The sequence below is a fragment of the Peromyscus californicus genome, unplaced genomic scaffold (genome assembly GCF_007827085.1).
Source record: "Peromyscus californicus insignis strain IS unplaced genomic scaffold, ASM782708v3 Scaffold_12__1_contigs__length_115047231, whole genome shotgun sequence".
Lineage (NCBI taxonomy): Eukaryota > Metazoa > Chordata > Mammalia > Rodentia > Cricetidae > Peromyscus > Peromyscus californicus.
Window position 1 is genome coordinate 80,221,869 of NW_026294413.1, and position 20,962 is coordinate 80,242,830.

Consider the following 20,962-nt stretch of genomic DNA (forward strand, 5'->3'; position numbering starts at 1 on the left):
GGAAACAGTCCCCAAATGAGTTAGAGATGCCACCACTAACAAAACTACATTTATAAGCTAGGATTTATTATATACAGATATTTTCTGCCTCTTCTTTTGTTCTGTTTAAAACAATAAAATACATTTATATGAATAACGTTCTGAATGATGGACATGCTATTTTACTAACAACTTTAGGTCAGACTCATTTTATTTTTGAAGAATAGCCAATGAAACTAAGATTCTGGATCTGGATTTTATTAATAAAAAAACTAAAAATTTTATTCAATCCATAAAGGAATGGAAATTAATAGTGTATTTACGTAAGAAGGTCTATGTGATAAAGGACAATCTTGGCAACTAAACATTAGAAGGAGCAGAAATCACAAGTTACCAGTGGGCAAAGCAGCCAGATGTGGGTTTACCCCGGATTGATGTAACTCTCATTTTAGATTTTTAGCTGTTACTGGAGACCACAACTGTCCCTTAAAAAAGCTGAAGTTGTGAAATGTGAGGGGCACTTTCGTGTGTTCCAAACCCCAGTATAGAACAGTTTTGTCAAGATCCACTAGGGCTGTGAGGCAAAACTATCTTTGCTTGAGGAAACACTGATTAAAACAAAAACATGTTTTTGCCTAATTTTCTAGAACTGGGAATGGGGGAGGTTAAATAATACTGTAGGATAAAATTTAAATCATTGCGTTGACTAAGAAGTTCCCAACTGTAGAAGTGGATTGCAGCTCGTGTCCAAGGCTGCGGAAGTAGCGTAGCTAACACTGTAGTTGTTTTTTCTAATCAGTTGCTTCTAAGGACAACAAAACCAGCATATTCCCAGGTTTCCTCTGTAGCACCATTTAAGGAATGAACCCACCAGCTGAATTGTGTGTGTGTGTGTGTGTGTGTGTGTGTGTGTGTGTAGTGGGGAAAGGGGGGTGGCGCTACCTCTTGCAGAAAATAAGTATCTATTTTATTTGCTCTTAGATTATGGTTCCTTAAGAACAAAGAAAAGGGGAATATGCTGGATTAACCAGAACTCCATGTTTTAAAATCTTGGATCTATATGGGAAGTGGTGATGAAGATAGCTTTGATCACTTTTACCATTAGTCTGTGACCAGAAAGGGGACACATTAAAAAAATGAATGGCTATGAATGTGCTCTGCTTAGGAAAGGGCCTCTTGTATGTTCTTCAAGCAACTATAACACAAGATGCCAATCTGGTGCAGCCAGCTCTAAAACAGTCTGCATGAGAGAATGTTCCATCAACAATCAAACTTTAAAAAAAAAATCAGTTTGTTGCTTTCATATTTTTATTGACATGATAGCCAGAGCTAGGGACAGGACTTACTGGGCTCTATCAAATTAATAAATACAATAAGGAACATAGTCTGCTTGGCTGTTTTAGCAGAAATTATTAGAGATGAGGGACTCTTGGTATATGTTCCACTTTGACAGACAAGACTGCACAGGAGGAATGTTGGACAGTCTAGGTATGGATGGTGAGACAAAGGATTGTGAAGAAATTCAACTGTTATGATTGTTTTTGAGGTAAAAGACAAGATATTAGAACTAGAGCTAGATAACCAATCTTAGTCAAAGGGAATAGATATTTTGCATTTTGACTTAAAGCTGCCAATCTAAGATTGGTTACTCAAGAAATTTCTATTTGAAATTGCAAAACTGGCCTTTCTTCGTAGATGAGGGCAACAGTAACAGTGCTCCTGCATTATGAGCACTCTAACAAGGAGTGAGCATAAGTCATAAATAGCATGGTAAGGGACAGATGAAAGAAAATAATGGGCCACAGGACAAGAAAACTAACAGTTTAAAGAGAAGCAAGGGGAAATGTCATGGGTCACAAGACTATGAAACAGGGAGAGCAAGCACTTATATCTTAACTTTCAGCCTTCCTCCATTTTCTTTGTATCTAATGAGGCAAAGTCACTGTGTAAGGATTTCCAAGTGAATGGTGCAGAATGGAATGAGTCATAGGCCGACTTTCCAAGCTAACGCTCAATTGGTAGAAATCATCACTGAGGACGCTGTCTGTCCTTCAGTATAACGTTCTTCTGCGTACACAGTACAGCAAAGACACTGGCGTGCTGCAGTCGCACTCTGACAAGGTGGGAGGTTTGGGAAGGTGCCTATCACAATGGCCTTGGATACACATACTATGAAGAAGAGCACCTCCAGATACAGGGCACAGGGAACTCCAACCACATAAGCACAGAAAGATCAAACAGTGAAAGGAGAAAAGAACAGCAGTGAAGCAGATGTATTTTCCTCCTCTTGCTCGACTAGTGCAGGAGGTTTTCAGGCTAACTAGGTTAGAGTGACATTACATAAAGCTTTAATAAAACATGAGAATGGCAAAGGTTTTGCTTAATTTTCTTTTACTACTTTAATTTAAAAGCACAAATACTTGTGCCTGCATTAACTTCCTAAAAGCAGAAGTAGTGTTCCCTTTTATTCTCTTAATAAAGTATTTGCCCCTTTGATGCAAATGATTTTGACTGTGCTATCTAGCAGCTGAACTGATGGCTGATGGTATATCTACTGCAGCAAGGTCTTTGTAAATCAAAATCTGAGCTTTACATAAAAATCTTATTTATAAAAAATATAATACCAAGTCAGTGAGAATGGAGCACGGAGCAGCAGTGCTCCCTGCCAGGCCATGTGGAAGTGGCTTTGCTACAGTGCTTGCTTAATGGCACAAGTGAAGAGCTGAGTAAGGCAAACACTTGAAGAGGCAGTTTTCTGTAAACTTCTTGGGGTGGGGAAATCTCCTCTTGTGGGACAGACACTGATTTGAGATGGCTAAGATCAGAAGGTGTGACACTTGGCTGCACATGACACATCCCGGCTGAGACAGTTCCTGCTGGTGGATGAGACCAGTTCACTGGCTTTTGGAGAGAGGCTACCGCTCGATGTAGCCTTCTGCCTTTACTGTACAATGTGCAGCATTCAGCTGGTAGCCCCCTTGGAAGAAATCTAAATCTTTTCCCAAGTGAAAAGATAGAAAATAAGCTAAGTCTTTTGAAAACTTTCCTTAGCTTAAAGCTCCTTAAGAACCCTACATTGATACTAAGCAACTTTGTTAGCAGTGCAGCCTGACACAAATGCTTTATATGTATTCCCACCCACTTGGTACCTAATAGTAATAAACTGTAATGACACTTGAAAAACAAACATCTTGAGGAATTCTGGCCTCTTCTCATGTCCTCACTTGAAACTTCCCAGCTTTTGTGACATATTTGACTCCTTTAAATGGCTTGTATTTCTCCCCATACATGTCCAAGCGGTTCACCTTTAAACCTGTGTCAAAAAAAATGAAACAAATCATTACTATCCCAGTAATAATGCAAGACTTCTTTAGCAATGAACACTGCACTCTAGATGTGACACCGCACAGTGTCATTTTGGAAACAATGTCCTTTTTCTATCACCATACTCTGGAGAGTATAGCTGATGTCTCTATGGCCAGAAAAAAATGCTCGTGAAGCTAGCTAATTCTACTTCCTATGAACACAAATGGCTGCTTCTCTGGTGCTTAAATGAAGGTGGAGTGGGGCATGTGTGATGGAAGACTGTGAAATAAGCTGTTCTCCCAAATTCTTGGTGTCTGGAGGCCAGCACCACGGTAGGCAATTTGGAGCTGCGACTCTTTCTAGGGTGGAACTGTCAGAACTCTTCCAAACTCCTAATTCCGATTTCCCCTAGACACACAGCAAACTTATCTTTACCTGAAATAGCAAGCTGCTGAATCTTGAACTGTATGTTGAGGCTTGGATTCTCTTCTGGCTTGGGTGCTCCTGACTGTAAATTCACTAGTCCTTTAAGACTCGGGAGCTTTTGTGGAGTAATTTTCCCCACATCCCATGCTAGTACCTTCAAAAGACAAGAGAAAAAAATCTGAACCATGTGTTAAAGACATGCTCAGAGGTTAACAGAGACTATAAGCTCCCACACAAAATGAAGCAGTGTCTTGGAAAACAGGAGAAGCCTGGAATAGACATCTGACTTATGCTACTACCATAAATCACCTGTGTGGGAATTGAGTAGCAGAGGAAAGTTCGGCTGCACCTGGGGTGGAGAACCAAGGTGTGGAACTCCCCTGCTTAGACTTACACAGTCCCTGGGAAGGTTCTGGAATTCTTAAGATGTTAGCTGTTCTTTTTAAATTTTATTTATATGTACATGTGTGTCTATGTGGAGTTGTGTATGTGAATACAGAGTCCATGGAGGCTAGAAGAGGGTGTGGGATCTCCTGGAGCGGAGGTTACAGGCAGTTGTGTGCCTCCAATGTGGTTGCTGGGAACCATATTTGAATTGTAACAGTAGTGCATGTTCTTAGCCACTGAGCCATCTTCCCAGCCCCAAGGTTAGAAGATCTTTTAATGCTCTATGTGCGGTGGTACACACCTTTAATCCCAGCACTAAGGAGGCAGAGGCAGGCAGATCTCTCTGAGTTCCAGGCCAGCATGATTTACATAGCGAATTCCAGGTCAGCCAGGACTACAATGAGAGACCCTGTCTCAAAAAAAACAAAAAAAACAAAAAAAAAACAAAAACAAAAACAACCAAAAAACAAACAAACAAACAAAAAAAAAAAACCAAGACAAAACAAAACAAAAACCAAAAAACAACCACCCAAAAAATGCTCTATGAAGTTATTCAAAATTACACCTTCTCATCTAGGTGTGGTGGCACATGCTTTTAATTTAGAACTCAGAGGCAGGTGGCTCTGAGTTACAGGCCAGCCTGTGCTACATAGTAAGACTCCCATCTCAAACAAGACACACCTCATTTATGAAGCACTCAATTATTCTGTTGAATTATTTTCCTACCTAAGGAAGCAGAGCAGCTGAAAGAAAACCATCTTCCATAGTCCTCTGAAAACCCTTCGCTCAAGGCCTGTGTAAGCAAGGCCAGGCCACTGCTTTCCTAACTACTGCGTCCTCCAGCCCCAGCCCCAGAACAGATTGCAGAACACTTGCTCACTCTTGATCTGAAGCGGCTGTACCTTGGTTACTGGATCAAACGTATAGCTGCCTTGTGTTGGTGTCAGGTTCATATTCAGCACAACTTTTGGCATGTGCACAGTCACTGTGATTCCTTCAATAGTTTTTCCCATATTCTGTTTCGGTCCAATTGTTATATCAAATCTGCCACAAGAACTGTTTTCCTTAAAGCTGATACTGTGTTTCACATACACTGGTATTGCCACTAGACTAAAAAAGATAGAGAAAAAGATATAAAAGTACGAATGTACACAATGAAAGGTACGGGACAGCTGCAGATGGAGTATGTGCTTCATGCTGTTTGTAACCGTGCCACAGGGTCATAGGCCCTGGTAGATGCAGCCTCGGCACTGGGGTTGTTAAGGGCAGCAATGCTCTGTATGGGCTGATAACAGACACATAAGCCCAAACAGAAATCTGGTTTAAATACAGTGTAAACAACTGGGGTGGAGGGAGGGAGAAGAGGAGAGAGAGAAGAGAGAGAGGAGGGAGAAATGATTTCTCAGAAAAAGTTTCAGTTTTGTTACCCAAATGCTTTCTGATATTTTAAAGGGACAAGTTAGCTATAAGTGACAATGTTCAACTGTTTAAAACTCAATGGAAGTTGAGTGTGGTCACATATAATCCCAGCACTCAGGAGGCTGAGGCAGGAGGACCCAGAATTTGAGGCCAGCCTGGGTTACAAATGAGGCCCCATCTTAAAAATAACGACCCCATACTTCCCCAAACTCAACATGGAGCACAGAGATTTGAAGCAGGTAGCTGAGGGAATATCTTAGGGTATGGCTATGTTGTTAGTTTACAGATCATAGTAGGATTAAGGCACCAAGTTCATGGTTTTCCCAAGTCATGCATAATCCAAAGGCTTGCTTTTAGTTACAGATTTTAACCTACTCTCCCTCACTACTCTACATGTTGAGGTTCAGAAACACTGTCTGTCTTAGGTATACATTATCACCAGTTCTCACTAGGTTTCCAGGTGAGCCATGGCTAAGTAAGCCATGGTAAACTCAAGAACTAAACTGTAAAAATGAAACAAGAGCAGGGAGTTCTATTCCAATCCTTTGTCTGTGTCGGCAAATCCTTGCTGATGCGTCACTTTACTTTTGTGAGCTGACTCGGTATGATATGAGTCGGAAATTCCCATCTGGAGGAATAAATGACAAAACTCTTTCAGATTCCCAACGTTTGAACCGGATGCACGGGTGGAAGCTGACATCATCTAGAAGCCTTGGGTTCTGTCAGGAAAAGAAAAAGCCATATGCACAGAGTATAAAGAGTATGACAACAATATTTACATATTATGATAAATTAATATGCTCCCTAAATCGTAAAAGCAGTGTAAAAATTTATTATGAGCACATAAAATTAACTTATAGTTTCATAAACTTCTAACGTTTGCAAATATTTTATATACACTACTTTACTTGAAGTTTACAAACTATGGGGAGAAAGCAAGTAGCATTATCTACATTCCACGGATAAAAACTGAGGTTGAAGACAGTCAAGAACAACTGGTAACAGACAGAACAAGAACACGTTTCTCCTAGCTGTTTTAGCAGTGTGTCATGCTGAATCTAAATGATGCAAAATATTAATGCCCCTTTACACAAGCAGAGCAGGTATCTGGTAAAAGTGACGATGGAGATACAAAAGCTAGACAGCAAATTCCGAGCCACTTGTAACACACTCTAGGTAAAAAGCTCCCTTCGATCTTTCCATAAAGGCCATATTCAACGTGTCAGCTCCTGGCTGGAAAGTTGTGCTAGGAATATTTCTGAAACAGCCTTTTGTAACCTAATATACAAACTCCAGGGCTTAATGAGTAGAGGTGCTTGCTGCTAAGCCTGAGGACCTGAGTTTGATCCCTAGGATCCACATGGTGGAAAGAGAGAATCAATTCCTGGAAGGTGTCCTCTGATCTCCACATGTGTGCCCTGATAAATACATGCCAACTCAAATACACATAAATACAAAATAAATAAAATTTCAGATACAATCTTATCTCAGTAATTATCATATCATTCAGCACTTCAAATGTATTAGGCATGTAAGGGACTACAGAGCAGATCAAAACTTACCATGAAAGAGAGAGAGAGATCAGGCATTCCAGAGAGCTTAATGCAAGCATCAATGACGCCCTGAATTTCTGCAAAGACTGTAGATCCTAGAGAAAGAAATAAAAAGACAATAACCTTAATGGAATCGGTCTTCTCTAGAGCTCTCACTGTATCTGGAGTAATGGAAACACACTCTGGGTGTCAGAACTACAAAGCTTTGCACCTCTAACAGGTTAGTGGACAGAGATCTATTACACTAGTTATTACAGCATTTCTCACTGGCTACATCTAACTGGCTAGAATATAATTCTAAGTAAGGAAGATCAAATCTTTAGAGAGTCAATCTTGTACTTATTTAAAATTGATTATTTTAACAGAATTTAAAAATGAAGGATTCTCATGAAATGGACTAAGCTATAGGCTACCTTTTAAGGAACAGGAGTCATGATTTATTGTTCTGTATGCCTGAAGGCTATAATGGAAAGAAGACAAGGTAATAACTGTTATTCACAGGAAGTCACCCTCAAATATCAACTAGCATCATGTTGAACAGGCCATGTTGTCCTCCCAGTCTCAGTTGCTTCATGTACAAGTGTGAGGCTAGGATGAGAAGTTTTATGAGTCTAGTATTTACCACCACTGTCTGTTCTGTTAAAAGCAACCAGAGGGAGCCGTTAGCTGAAGCACTGTACACAGTATAGGGAAGAACATGAGTACACAGTTACGTAATACCTGTCAGATGAGTAAGCTGCAAGCTTACAAACACCTGGTACTATCTCAATCAGTGGTTACAATAATTATATGTAACCTTTGGGCAGAATAAAAGGATTTATAAATCATTAGAAAAAGGAATGACTTTCTGCTGTAAACCACCCTGCCAGGGGATTTCAGTTTTCAATTCAAATACCAGTGTCAAATGAATTGTTTTTTCCCCAGAAGACCACATGAACACAATTACCTGATTTATCTATAATTGCATCTATTTCTTCAACTACATCAAAATAGGCCTCATTGTTTGTGTACTTCACTCCTGCTCGACGCCATGGGATGTTGGATAGCTGCCCAGTGGGGAGTGTGTCCCCAACATTACTACTGCCTAGAAATGAGAAAAGAAAGCAAAGTGGATGTGTGTAATGTTATCAGAAAAGCTATTAGAAAGGAAAATGGATGCTTCAGCTTCTGCCTTCCGTTTGGATCTCCCTTCACTGCAGTTGAGGATAGGCTCTAGAACTGCTGGAGACATAGTCCATGCATGAGGACAGAGACAGGCCACGTGCTCCCGTCTACCTGTTAGACCAAGATAAATGCATTCACTTCCCCTTTGCTTCCTGTAGTAACCCAAGCTAATCCCAATGGCTCAACAACAGAATCTTGTTCTGCGGCCAGCAATGAAAAAGGGGCGTGGCTGCTGAAGAACCTAGTGGGAAGAGGTCTCCGTAGAACACACAGTCCGAACCTGTGCCTTTGGTATTCAGGGGAAGTCTACATAAGATACTGCCAATCTGGCCTCTGGAGTACCGAGATGAAGACCATTGCTTATTCCCATTTCAACATCAGCAACCATTGGGAATGTACAGCATTTGCCTAGCATGCGCATGGCTCTATGCTTTGTCCCCAGTATAGCAAAAACAAAACAAAACTAACACCTTTCTTAAGGTCAGAATATCATTTTGGCTGAATTATGACTAATATTCATATCTGGCTAGCTTCCTGGCAAACTGCGTATGTATGGTTATCAAAACAGAAACCCTTCTACTGTGACTTACTCAACATTTTGGTTAGTTTACATTTTTAATTCAAAAGTAACCCATGCTGAACAGCAGTAAAAGGTAGTAAGTTTATAAAACATTAAAAAAAAAATCTGTTTTCTACTAACGTCAGCTACCATTAACATTTAGGCAATATTTCTTTAAATATTTTCCCCATAAGTAGCATTACAACTTTTTTTTCTATTTTGTTAATTCTGTCTGTTTCCTTCCTTCTTTCCTTCTCTCTCTCTCTCTCTCTCTCTCTCTCTCTCTCTCTCTCTCTCTCTCTCTCTCACACACACACACACACACACACACACACACACACACACACACACACACACACACAATCCCAGCACTTGAGAGGCAGAGGTAGGAGGATGGCAGCAAGTCTGAGGCCAGCCTGGTCTACATAGTGAGTTCTGGACCAGTTGGCTACACAGCAAGACTTGATTGATAAAACAAAACTGTCTTGATAAAAACAAATAAAAAATTAAAACAGGTTGCAAGTGAGGTAGCACATTCCTATAATCCCAGCACTCAGGAGGCTAAGGCAGGAAGACTGCTAGTTTAAAGCCAGCCTGAGCTGCATAGTAGAACCCTGTCGCCAAAACCAAAACAAAATATACGCAAAACCACCCCAAACTTAAGCAAATATAAAATATGGTTTCAGGGTTGGGGACATAACAGGCAGAGTGCTTGCCTAGTATGCATAAAGCCCTGTGTTCAATCTCTAGCACTGAATGGTAGAGCACACACTTTGACCTCAGCACTTGTTAGATGGTGGAGGCAGGAGGACTAGAAGTTCAAGGTCATCTTTGGCTACACAGCAACACAGTAAAAACAAGGAATGTATGTAGCCCAGGATGGCTCAGAACTAGGGATCCTCCCACATCAGCCTCCTGGGAGCTGGGATTACAGGCATGTGTCACTAAGCTTGGCTAACAAGGCTGACACTCATTGTATAGTCTATATATTGCTGGTGTTCCTGTCTCCAGCCTGTTACTTTCCAAGATATTAGAAAAACACTGCTTTAATCATATTAATTTCCTATTCAGAAACCTTTATGTTTCCTACTTGCTTCTGATAAAAGCTAAACGTTCTGCTTAGTCCTGGGAACAAGTATTCTCCCATTTCAGCTTCCCACATCACACTGAGCCCAGTCTCACCTAGTGTCCCTTCAGTGTTCAATTACATAAAGCTCTTCTGCAAGAGGGGCGAATACAACCCAGTCTTCCATTTTATGTGCACTTCCCTCATAAATGCTCTCATTTCTGTCTTATTCTACAATCTATTGATTCTGCAGGGCCCTGTGTTAGGGCCACCTGGTAGTTCAAGAAAGATGACTTCATCCATTGAACCATTCTTTGGTATGTGTGTATATGTGTGGTACCAGGAACAGAGTCAGGGCCTTAGTATAATAAGAATATAATAGAACTACAGCCCAGATGTATTATATTTTCTCACTCTGTACTCTAGGCTAGCCATGGACTCACAACTGTTCTCCTTTAGCTGCCCTAGTAGCTGGGATTACAGGTATGCACTATCACATCCAGCCTGAACCATTCTCTTAAACTTTATCAACCCATGCTATAGTTTTACATTATACATTAGTAATTTTTCCTATTAAATACATTTTTTTGAAAGTTAAAAACTATGAAGTAGGTTGGAGAGATAGATCAATGGTAAAAGTGCTTGCTATGCAAAAATGGGGGCCTGAGTCCAGATCGCAGCCCCACATGAAAAGAGGGGTGTGGCTGTAAACACCCCTGCATCCCCAGCACTGTGGGGGTTGAGACAGGATGGCTGGGGCTTGTTGGCCACCAGCCTAGTTTCAGGTTCAGTGAGAAACCCTGTCTCAAAAGAAGGAATCCTCGAAAAACCAAAAAAAAAAAAAAAAAAAAAAAAAAAAAAAGAAAAAAGAAGGAATCAAGTGAGTGATAGAGCAGGACACTAATGTCCCTGTGCACACTTAAACACACATCTAAAAATGTATATAGAGCAGGACACCTAATTGTCCCTGTGCATACATTCTCATTCTCTCCCTCTCCCTCTCCCTCTCTCACACACACACACACACACACACACACACACACACACACACACACGCATGCACGCACGCACGCACGCGCGCATACACACATCTAAAAATGTATATAGAGCAGGTCACCTAATTGTCCCTGTGCACACTCTGACACACACACACACACACACACCTAAAAATGTATACAGAGCAGGATACCTAATGTCCCTATAGAGCAGGACACCTAATGTACCTGTGCACATTCACACACACCCATATCTAAAAATGTATAAATCAAAAATCAAGATGTTTTCTTAGCTAGAGATAACCAATGTAAACATTTTAGAAATTTTTTTGTTGTTTTGTCTTTTGAGACAGGGTTTTTCTGTGTAACAGCCCTGGCTGTCTTGGAATCACTCTGTGGATCAAACTCAGAGAGCCGTCTGCTTCTGCTTCCTGAGTGCTGGATTAAAGGCAGCATCACCACCGCCTGGCCATTTTAGGATTTTTATCTTTATAAATATATACAATATATATATATAATATATATATATAGTATACATATACACTCATAAAAGTTTGTGAGCTTGTGCTGTTTTTATTTTATTTTTTCTATTTTGAGATAATGAGAGTTTTCTGGTGCCTCACTACAATGCCCTGGAAGTATGGAATTGCTCTTTAAAATGTTTAGATATTTAAACTATTTTCCCAGAGTGTAATTTCCCCTGATGGTAAAGGATGACTAGAGATGCTGAATGTGGACAGTGTAGTTGGAGTGGCATGTAACATTCCATAAGAATCTTCCTCCAGAAGACTTTTTTTCTTTTGGACACAGTCCCATTATGTAGCTCTGGCTGACCTGGGACTCACTGTACAGACCAGGCTGGCCTCGAATACACACACAAAGATCACTCGACTTTATCTCCTGAATGCTGAGGTTAAAGGCTTTTGCCCCCAAGCCCACACTTTCTAGAAGACTTAAAACCTCAAAAGATTATCTGAGTACACTTACTTCCTAGGAATGGTCCAGAATAAAACCCAATTGGAAGCTTGTAACAAAAGCAGAAAGCCTACTATGCATGAGTTCTACAAACAAACTAATTTCCTACTTATTTTACTAGTTTTTCTTTTTTTGAAATATTGGGCATTGATCCCAGTAATAGCCAAATGCTCTACCATTGAGATATACCCTAACCCTAAATGTCCTTTGTCATGCCAAGACTGAGCCTCTTTTAATAAAAGAAACATATTTCTCACTCTGTAACACAGATTGGCTTTGAACTTAGCAATTCCCTGGTGAGCCTCCTAAGTGTCCTAAGTGCTATGATTACACACATGAGCTACACCTGACCTCATATATCTGTTTTTGTTAATGTTCTTGCTCGATCTCTCAAAAGAAAAGGGGGGCCGGCCAGATGGATCAGTGGGTAAAGGCATTTGCTGCCATGCCTTAAGACCTGACTGAATCCCTAGAATCACATGGTAGAAGGGAAGAACCAACTCCCATCAACTGTCCTCTGATCTCCATCCTATGCTATGGCATGTATGCAGGTATGCATTTGTGCATAAACATGTACACACACACACACACACGCACACACACACACACACAGAGAGAGAGAGAGAGAGAGAGAGAGAGAGAGAGAGAGAGAGAGAGAGAGAATAAAAAAGAAAAATGCATTCATTTTAACAGTATTGGTAACTGTAATTTTGGCCAAATTAGACTACCCTAATAGTCTGTCATATGAACCAACTGAGCTACTCATAAAGTTTCAATGGATCAGGCCCTAGCAGTGTTTTCATCTTTCATACCTGTGATAGAATTGACGACGGAACGTAGAATTGTTGGTGGTTTAATCAGTTCTTTCAAAATGTTAGATTCAGTAGCCAGTGGGAATCCGTTGTCTAGCATTTCTTCCAAGAGCTCATACACTATGACCACATTATCCTTAATTGCAGCCTCTGAACACTCACCAAAGTAGTCCTAACAAAATATTCATAATATTGAACAACAGAAAGCATGAAGGAAGGCTTGCTTTTCTTTATAACACCCTTTTGTTCTGAAGAATAAACTAACGTAGCTTAACCTATGGTTTAAGACCTTAGAAATACATAGACATGAAAAATTCTCTAAGGAAGGCCTAACATTTCAATATTTTCTAACTGTATTTATAATGAATTGATTCCTATTATATAGCATGCTAGAAAGTGAATGTGAGCTATAAACTTCATTAGTCCTGATAAACCCACCTCCAAACACATATAAAGCTTTAAGCTATTTGGTTTATTTACTAAAACAAGAGAAAATAGAAAATGTAAATATAGAAGAGCTCATGATCAATAAATCTTTGGGATGATCCAGAGAATTCTAATGGAGGACACTCTTGGCTCCTGATGATACAGTTTGCCACACATATAAAAACAATGAACAGAGCAGCAATGTGTGCGACTGCATACTCTAAGTGTTTATGAGATTATGTTTAGTTAGAAAGAAAAGTCACACTGAACACATCAAAAACCTAAGTAACACACTTGAGCACATGGCTCTCCTTGAATTATCTTGGGTGATTTAGTTACAACAGTTTGATGGATACAAACCTGAAAAGTGTCAGCAACTCGATGCAGAAACTCAATGACAAAGAGAGGTGGCACTTCTGTCTGTATGACAGACACAAAGAAGAGCTTCTCCCGGTAGATACTAATGAGGTAGTGGTGAGGTGTTGGAATGACAGGTGGGACATTTTCAACATCAGCAGCTTTCTCCTGAGCTTCAAAGAAATAGTCACAGACAGACTGGCTCACCACGCTCTTCCAGTGTTTTTCTAGAAATATGTCGCCAGAGCAGTTGATGAGAAATAGACTGTGGATCATTTTCTGTGAAGGGAAAAAGAGGCTTCTATTTATTGTACATTGAAAATGCACAGTTGTAGTAGATGGTAATAAACACAGACTCACAAGTGGAAAATGTCGAGCAAGTGAGAGACTTTGGAGTACTCAGCCCTAAATAGGATGTCTTTATCACTCCCCTCTCTCAAGACTCAGGGGACTATAGAGAAGAAAAGGCAGAAAAATTCTTAAGAACCAGAAGGGGGTGAACAACTCCAAGGAAATAGCATCTTCCAGACACAACAGAGCTGATGCACATATGAACTCACAGAACTATGACACCACATAAAGACCCTCACAAATTCAACCAGACAAAAATCACAGCACAGAAAGGGAAGTAGACACCAAGTCCCATCCCTAAGCAAGGAGCTATGTGCAACCGACACCTGCTAGGAAAGAGAAAATCATTCTTCTCCAATAGAGCACTGCTGGGTTTATCAAGAACAATCTAGGGCAGACCCCATGCATAGGCGTAGCTGGCCAACACAAGAAGGATTCCATTGTGTGTGTGTGTGTCTGTGTGTGTACTTTATGTTTTGTTATTTTTGTGTCTTATTGTATTTTATTTGTTTTCTTTCTTTCTTTCTTTCTTTTTTTTTGGAGAGAGAGAACATGAAGTTGGGTAGGTAGGGATATGGGGGGAATCTAGGTAAGGGGGAGGACAAAGAATATGATCAAAATATATTGTATGAAAAAAAATCCTTGTCATATTGTCCTGACATAAAAACCAGACAAAGGCAATGTAAGTAGCTGCAGATCAGTATCACCCAAGAACACAAATGGAAAAGTTTCAAATTCTAGAAAACTAAATTCAGCAACAAATTTTAAAAAGTATAATTTATTCCATGAATGCAAGTTTGGTGGACTACAGGACAGTTATCAATGCTATGCACAGTAAGTGCCAGGTGGTTCTGCCAGCTTGACACCGCTGAGGCAAATCTGGAAGAGGAAATCTCAACCGAGAAATTGCTCCAGCAGACTGTTCTGAGGGCATATCTGTTGGCCATTTTCTCCACTAACAACTGATGAAAGAGGACCCAGCCACCATGGGTGGTGCTACCCCTAAGCAGAGGGTTCTGGGGAAGATAAGCTGAGCAAGCCACTAAGCAGCTTTCCTCCACAGCTCTGTCCCGACTTCCCTCCACTAACAACTGTGATCAGGATGTGAAAGCCGAATAAATGACCATGGTATTTATTTATCATGTGTGTTAACTAGCACATTTGATGTTTGCATGGGACACATGACACCATGTCTTCAAAACATAAAGAAACAAAACAACAGAAAAATATTTGTCAACTATGCAATAGGGGGACAACCCAAAACTGTGTAACTGCTTTATCTTCATTTTATGACAAATGCTGCAGAAAAGTGAAGTCAATTGTCTAAGACCACACAGTGTCAGATATAAGATCTGAACTTAACAGTTGAATTCTGAGCTCCTGCTCTTAACTTGCCTCTTATATGCTAATTACCAGGCACATATTTGAACACAGTGCTAGTCAGGTTTTCAGCAGCTAAGGAAATGTCCTTTATTTGTGCTGTCCAATAGGGTAATCATTGAATATGTGTAACTACTGAGTACCAGATATGTAGCTAACATGAAGCTGGGGGTAGTGGCACACACCGGTAAATCCCAGCACTTGAGAAGTGGAGGCAGGGAGATCAGGGGTTCAAGGCCAGCCTTGACCATGAACAGTAGATTCAAGTCACTTCAGGATATATGAGACCCTGTCTCAAAAAAGAAACACAACAAAAATGTAGCAAAGACAACTAAGGCACTGAAATGTTAACTATTTTTTGAGACAGTCTCACCACGTAGTGCAAGCTAGCTTGGAAATTGCAAACTTGGAATTTGTAAATTGCAAAAAGTGCTACCTTTCACAGCTAATTTGAAGTAATTTAAATACTCACATCTGGTTGTGATACTACTAGACAGTATAGTCAATGTGCTGTTCTGGCTTGATTTAAGAGGAAAAGTTGAAGCTTCAATATATAAACCAAAACATGTTCTAGTTTTTATGCTGAGAGAGTTTAACGGATCAGAGTAGAAATAAAAGAGGTGACAGGTTATTTCAAACCAGCAGTCCTATGGAACACAGTGGCAGTGCATTATCACAACACTCTCTAAGAGACTTGCCTGTTCTTGAGTAGTTTATTTTAGAGCTACATTTCCACCCATTTTCTTAAGCTGGTGAAGAATTCTTTCCAGGAAAGTTTCCACCAAAGTTGTTTTTATTGGCAGCAGTTCAGGTTTCAAAATACAGTGCTGTCAAACCAACCACTGGATTTCCCGTGGTTATCCTCTGTGCTGAGAAGAAAGCCTAACATTCCAGCAGCACTCAACAGCACTCAGCTTTCAAACCCATCTTAGCCGTCTCTAACAGGAGGAGAGATCTTACTCAGTCTTTCTATCCGTATTATGACCGACTGCCCAATGCATACAACGACGAAGCAACATCACACGGGGCAGCAAACACCAGCTCATTTCTTTATCACTTATGCTTTTAGTAGTTATTTTGTTACTTATTTTATTGAATTTTCTTAGAAAACTGAACAGGGAACACCATAACCAATGTGTGTGTGTGTGTGTGTGTGTGTGTGTGTGTGTGTGTGTGTGTGTGTGTGTGTGAATTTTGAATCACAAAACACTCCTACCAGAGTTTTGATTGTAGCTTAACTGCTTCATGAATCCTCTTTACTAAATGTGCATTCATCCTGAGGTCTTACAAGCAATACAATTACAAAAGTTAAGATATCTTTGGAAGTCAAGTGTCTAAAACACAAAGTGTGTTCTGTTTTTCTTTTTAGATATGGTCTTATGTTGCTGAATTTGGCTCAAGTAATGCCTTGCCTCAGCCTCTCAAGCAACAGGAACAAAAGTCGTTCACCGCACTTGATGTTCCTTCTGCACAAAGTTTAATGGCCTAGAATGGCCTACATCTAAAGTGAGAGAATGGGGGATGGGAAGATGGCCAGGTCAGTAAAGTGCCTGCCATGTAAGTGAGAGAACCTTTGCATCCCCAGCACCCATAGAAAACCAGGAGGTGGTGGTTTCTTCTGTAACCCTAACAGTGGAGTGGGGGTTGGGTTGGGGGTGTTGGAGACAGGCAGATCCTCAGGGCTTTCTGGCTAGCCATTAGCCAGTCAGTGATCTTCAGGTTCAGTGAGACCCTGTCTCAGAAAACATGGGGGAGAAACACAGAGAAAGACACTCAACTTAAATCTCTGGTCCCACACAAATGGGGGCCTCTGCAGTTGCACAAACCTGCACAAATACTCAATCACACACACACACACACACACACACACACACACACACACACACACACACACACGAAATAATGGTGCCCCAAAAAGAATTTAGTTCCTCTGAGTCTTAGCCAGAATCTTGACCATTTCCCCCCATTCAACAAACTGTTCTATATTTTATATACTAGGCATCTGGGATATGAGGATGAACAAAAAATTTCTAAACTTCTATTATTCAGCTGCAAATACAAATACAGTAAAAAACAAAACAAAACAAAAAAACCTACGAAAGGGGCAATATGGTGAGCTGCAGGAATCTTCACGGTTTAGAGGTACAAAGAGAACACATGAAAGAAATCCAAAACAAATTTTGCAACTCTTAAGGTGGAAGAAGTCCTGGGATAAAAGGTAAAGATATGTAAACAGCCACTGGTCATGGGCAAGGCTAACCTTGTTTGTTGTTCTTAGTGTAATGTAAAGTCATCTGCCAATTTTATTTTTTTATTTTGAGAGGAAACATGCAAATCTGATTTACATTTCTAGAAAAATTACAATAATTACACTATGGAAATTGAATAACAAGGCACTGAATTAAGTGACACCAGTTAAGATGAGTGATAGTGGGGCTGGATGGCTTGGAAGTTCAGAGCACTGGCTGCCCTTTCAGAGGATCAAAGTTTGACTCCCAGCACCCTTAAAACCAGTGGTTCTCAACCCTCCTAATACTGCCATCCTTTAACACAGTTCCTAATGTTGTGCTGACCCCCAACCATAAAACTGTTTTCATTGCTACTTCATAACTGTAATTTTGCTACTGTTATGAATCATAATGTAAATATCCGTGTTTTCCAATGGTCTTAGATTCCAAAGGGGTCGCAACTCACAGGTTGAGATCCACAGCGTACTGCTGTCTGTAACTCTAGTCCCCAGAACTAGAAGGTTAACAAGATGGAGTAAAATGAACAGGCTTTGAATAAAATTATATTTAAGTTTGGGTATGCTGTGTAGAAATAAGATGAAAGCTGATGTACTAAGATCAAGCCATACATGATTTGACCCAATTCGTAATATATTTGATTCAAATAAGTATATTATTCAATCACTGTATATAGGTATGGTGCTTCAAAGAGACTGGTAGGTTGTTAATGGGAATTACAAATATAAAAAAATTATATCCAAAGAAATTATGTGCATAGTAAGAAACATACATGAAATAAGAAACAGTATTTGAGTAGCACATGAGCCAAGGAGGTGGAACTAAAAAGAGACTAAGATGCAGTTGAAGGGGCAAGGGTGGTGGGAGATTTTCAGTAATTAAAGTATGGTAATGTATTTCGAGAAGAATGGTACAAAGTGGTCAAGTTGTGTTTTCCTTTGGGTTGGAGAGATGGCTCAACTGGTTAAGAGCAAGTACAGAACACTACGATTCTGGCTGGCTGTGGTGGTGCACACCTTTAATCCCAGCACTCGGGAGGCAGAGGCCAGCCTGGCCTACAGAGATCCAGGGTTACATAGAGAAACCCCATCCTGGAAAAAAAAAAAGATCCACATTCAATTCCTAGCACCACCAATGTCAGGCAGATCCTAACTGCACTCATGTGCACACATCCATATGCACACAATTAAAAGTAATAAAAAATAAATCTCAAAAAATGTCTTACAATTTTCCTTTCCTCATGAGGGTCTTTTTAAACTCTAATCCCTTACTCCTTGTCCAGTCATACCACTCCCTACAAATCATTTTTAGAAGATTTTTTTTTATTAATTTATGTGTATTATGTATATTTAAGTGTGGGTTTGTGCATGTAAGTGCAGTGCCCTAGAAGGCCAGGAGAGGGCAATGGATCTTCTTAAATTGCAGATACAGGGGAGTGGGATTAAAAGCATTCACTGCTTTTGCAGAGGACCAGAGTTTGGTTCCCAGCACCCATTCCAGGCAGCTCACAACCCAATTTTTTTTTATGTGTGTGTGTATTCATTTTTGTGAGTATATGCCATATGAGTGCAGGTGTCTGGAGAGGCCAGATCCTCTGGGGTTATAGGTTGTTGTGAGCCATCCAGTATGGGTGATGTGAACTGAACTTGGGTTTTCTGCAAGAGCAGCAAGTGCTCTTTACTGAGCATCCTTACCATCATCCCCCAGCCCCTGCCACACAAATTTAGAAAAAAAGAATATTGTAGTCTCATGCATGAAAAAGGGTACAAGTTTTGGTGCCTCACACCAAGTAGTTTTTTTTCCTTTAAATTCTTATTTTATATGTATGGGTGTTTTGTCTGCATGTGTATCTGTGCAGCACCCAAGAACGTCAGAGGGTCGGATCTCCTGGGACTGGAGTTACAGACAACTGGTAGCCACTATGTGAGGGCTGGAAATTGAACTTAGGTCCTGCAGCTAATGCTCTTAACCAGTGAACCATCTCTCCTGCTCCAAGAAGTAGTTTTTTTATCCACACCAAGACTATATGATTTAAGGTCAAGTGGACATTGGCGATCTTGGTTAAGATAATTTTAGTGGTAGCTCTGTAGGATGTTGGAAAGGAGACATTGCAGTGTGGTGCTTAGATCGAAATAGCAGGTAGGTATAAAAAAAAAGGAGATTGAGATAGCTCATCATGAAAGAGTGTCTGCCGCCAAGCCCAAGGACTCAAGTTTGATTCCCAAGAACCTCATGAAGGAGAGAAGTGAGCCCCACAAGCTGTCCTCTGACTTCTACATGTATGTTGTGGCATGAAACACACATACAACAAACAGGTAAACGAAAAAAAAATTTAAAGGAGGAAACTGAGAAGCAGAAGATATTATCACTGGGGAGGTAGTTGAAAGAACTTGTCCTCTCTAAGGAAAAGGGACATTTTCTTCTTTCAATAGAAAGGGGATTTGTATATTTGGCTGCAATGAATTCCTTTTTTTCTGTGTGATGTGTTCCAAGTTAAAAACCCCAAATGCCGCAAAACAAACAAACGAACAAAAGAAAAAAAAACCCACTTCTGTTCCTGTGACAACGCCGGATTTTACAGACCCAACTTCTCAACCGTGAAGTTAAAAGCTGCAGGATCAAACAAATCCATGACAGCCAATCGGCCCAAAACTCTTTACGTTTCCGTACTTCAGACCACCTTCTCAGTTTACAGCTGTCACCTATCTCTTGAGAAGCCGCAACACCCTCCTCACCGTTTCCCCACCCCCGGCTCGCTCACCCAGACGCCACCCTCAAATCAGGACGTTCTCTGAGGTTCATCAGGGACTCTGCCCTCCAAGACCAAACCTGGGGGCTGGTGAATTCTAGTCGTCGGTACTCCACCTCACGGTAGATGACAAGACCTTGTTCCCGCGCCTGGGGTCCAGGGTTCGAGAACCCTGCGTGGCAGGTGCACCGCTCCCTTCCGGCCCAGCCGGCTAGAAAGCCCGGAAGGCCGGGCGTGGAGGGAGGCCGGGCCCCGGCCCACAGCAGCAGGGACGCTCCTGGAGGCCAGGCTAGTGTTCCGAGCCCGAGCTATGCGGTCTACTCCCCGGCTTCTGAGCGGTCTCCAGCCCGCGGACTCCCCGCCCTCACACTCACCCCGACACCTGGGCGAGTCAGTGATTCGGTGCCGGGTCCTCTCTGGACCGAAGCTGAAGCAGCCGAGACAGCCGCGAGGACCCCGCGCTCGGAGTGCCCAACAGATTGCCTGACTAGCAGCCTCCGAGACGCCAAGGAGCTCCGCAGGACTAGAAAGATACAATGGGCGGGGAGGGGTTCAGTGAGAGGAACCGTGTCTCCAGAGGTTGAGGATCTGAATCTTCCACATTACTCAGGCTCTGGAAGAACAGGGAGGTTGGCACTCCCTGAGCGCAGGCGCTCCCCCGCAGCCTAACTCCGATCGGGGTCCCTTACCGTAGTAATCGAGGTCCTGGAGGGCCGGGACATCAGATGCGCGTTGAGCCAATGGTTTTGGACGAGCGTCGCGGATGGGGCGGAGTTAAGAGGGGGTGGGGCTTAGGAGAAAGGGGGCGGCGA

At 41.3% G+C, this 20,962-nt stretch overlaps 1 protein-coding gene across 3 annotated transcripts; it reads right to left on the reverse strand.

Moving 5' to 3' along the window:
* Positions 1 to 45: 45 nt before the first annotated feature.
* On the reverse strand, positions 46 to 20,915 carry Ap3m1 (adaptor related protein complex 3 subunit mu 1). 3 transcript variants are annotated; one of them, XM_052733562.1, is made up of 9 exons: positions 20,840 to 20,915; positions 13,428 to 13,703; positions 12,642 to 12,813; positions 8,017 to 8,154; positions 7,080 to 7,165; positions 6,103 to 6,236; positions 5,001 to 5,208; positions 3,721 to 3,865; positions 46 to 3,292 (listed from the first exon to the last, which is right to left on the reverse strand). In XM_052733562.1, exons 1-9 carry the CDS (start codon positions 20,870 to 20,872, stop codon positions 3,192 to 3,194), a joined length of 1,293 nt encoding a protein of 430 aa, XP_052589522.1. In that variant the 5' UTR covers positions 20,873 to 20,915; the 3' UTR covers positions 46 to 3,191. The 3 variants fall into 3 exon arrangements, with proteins under 3 accessions (XP_052589522.1, XP_052589523.1, XP_052589524.1); XM_052733563.1 differs by lacking the exon at positions 20,840 to 20,915 and adding an exon at positions 20,525 to 20,810; XM_052733564.1 differs by lacking the exon at positions 20,840 to 20,915 and adding an exon at positions 20,163 to 20,277.
* Between the last annotated feature and the right edge of the window lie 47 nt (positions 20,916 to 20,962).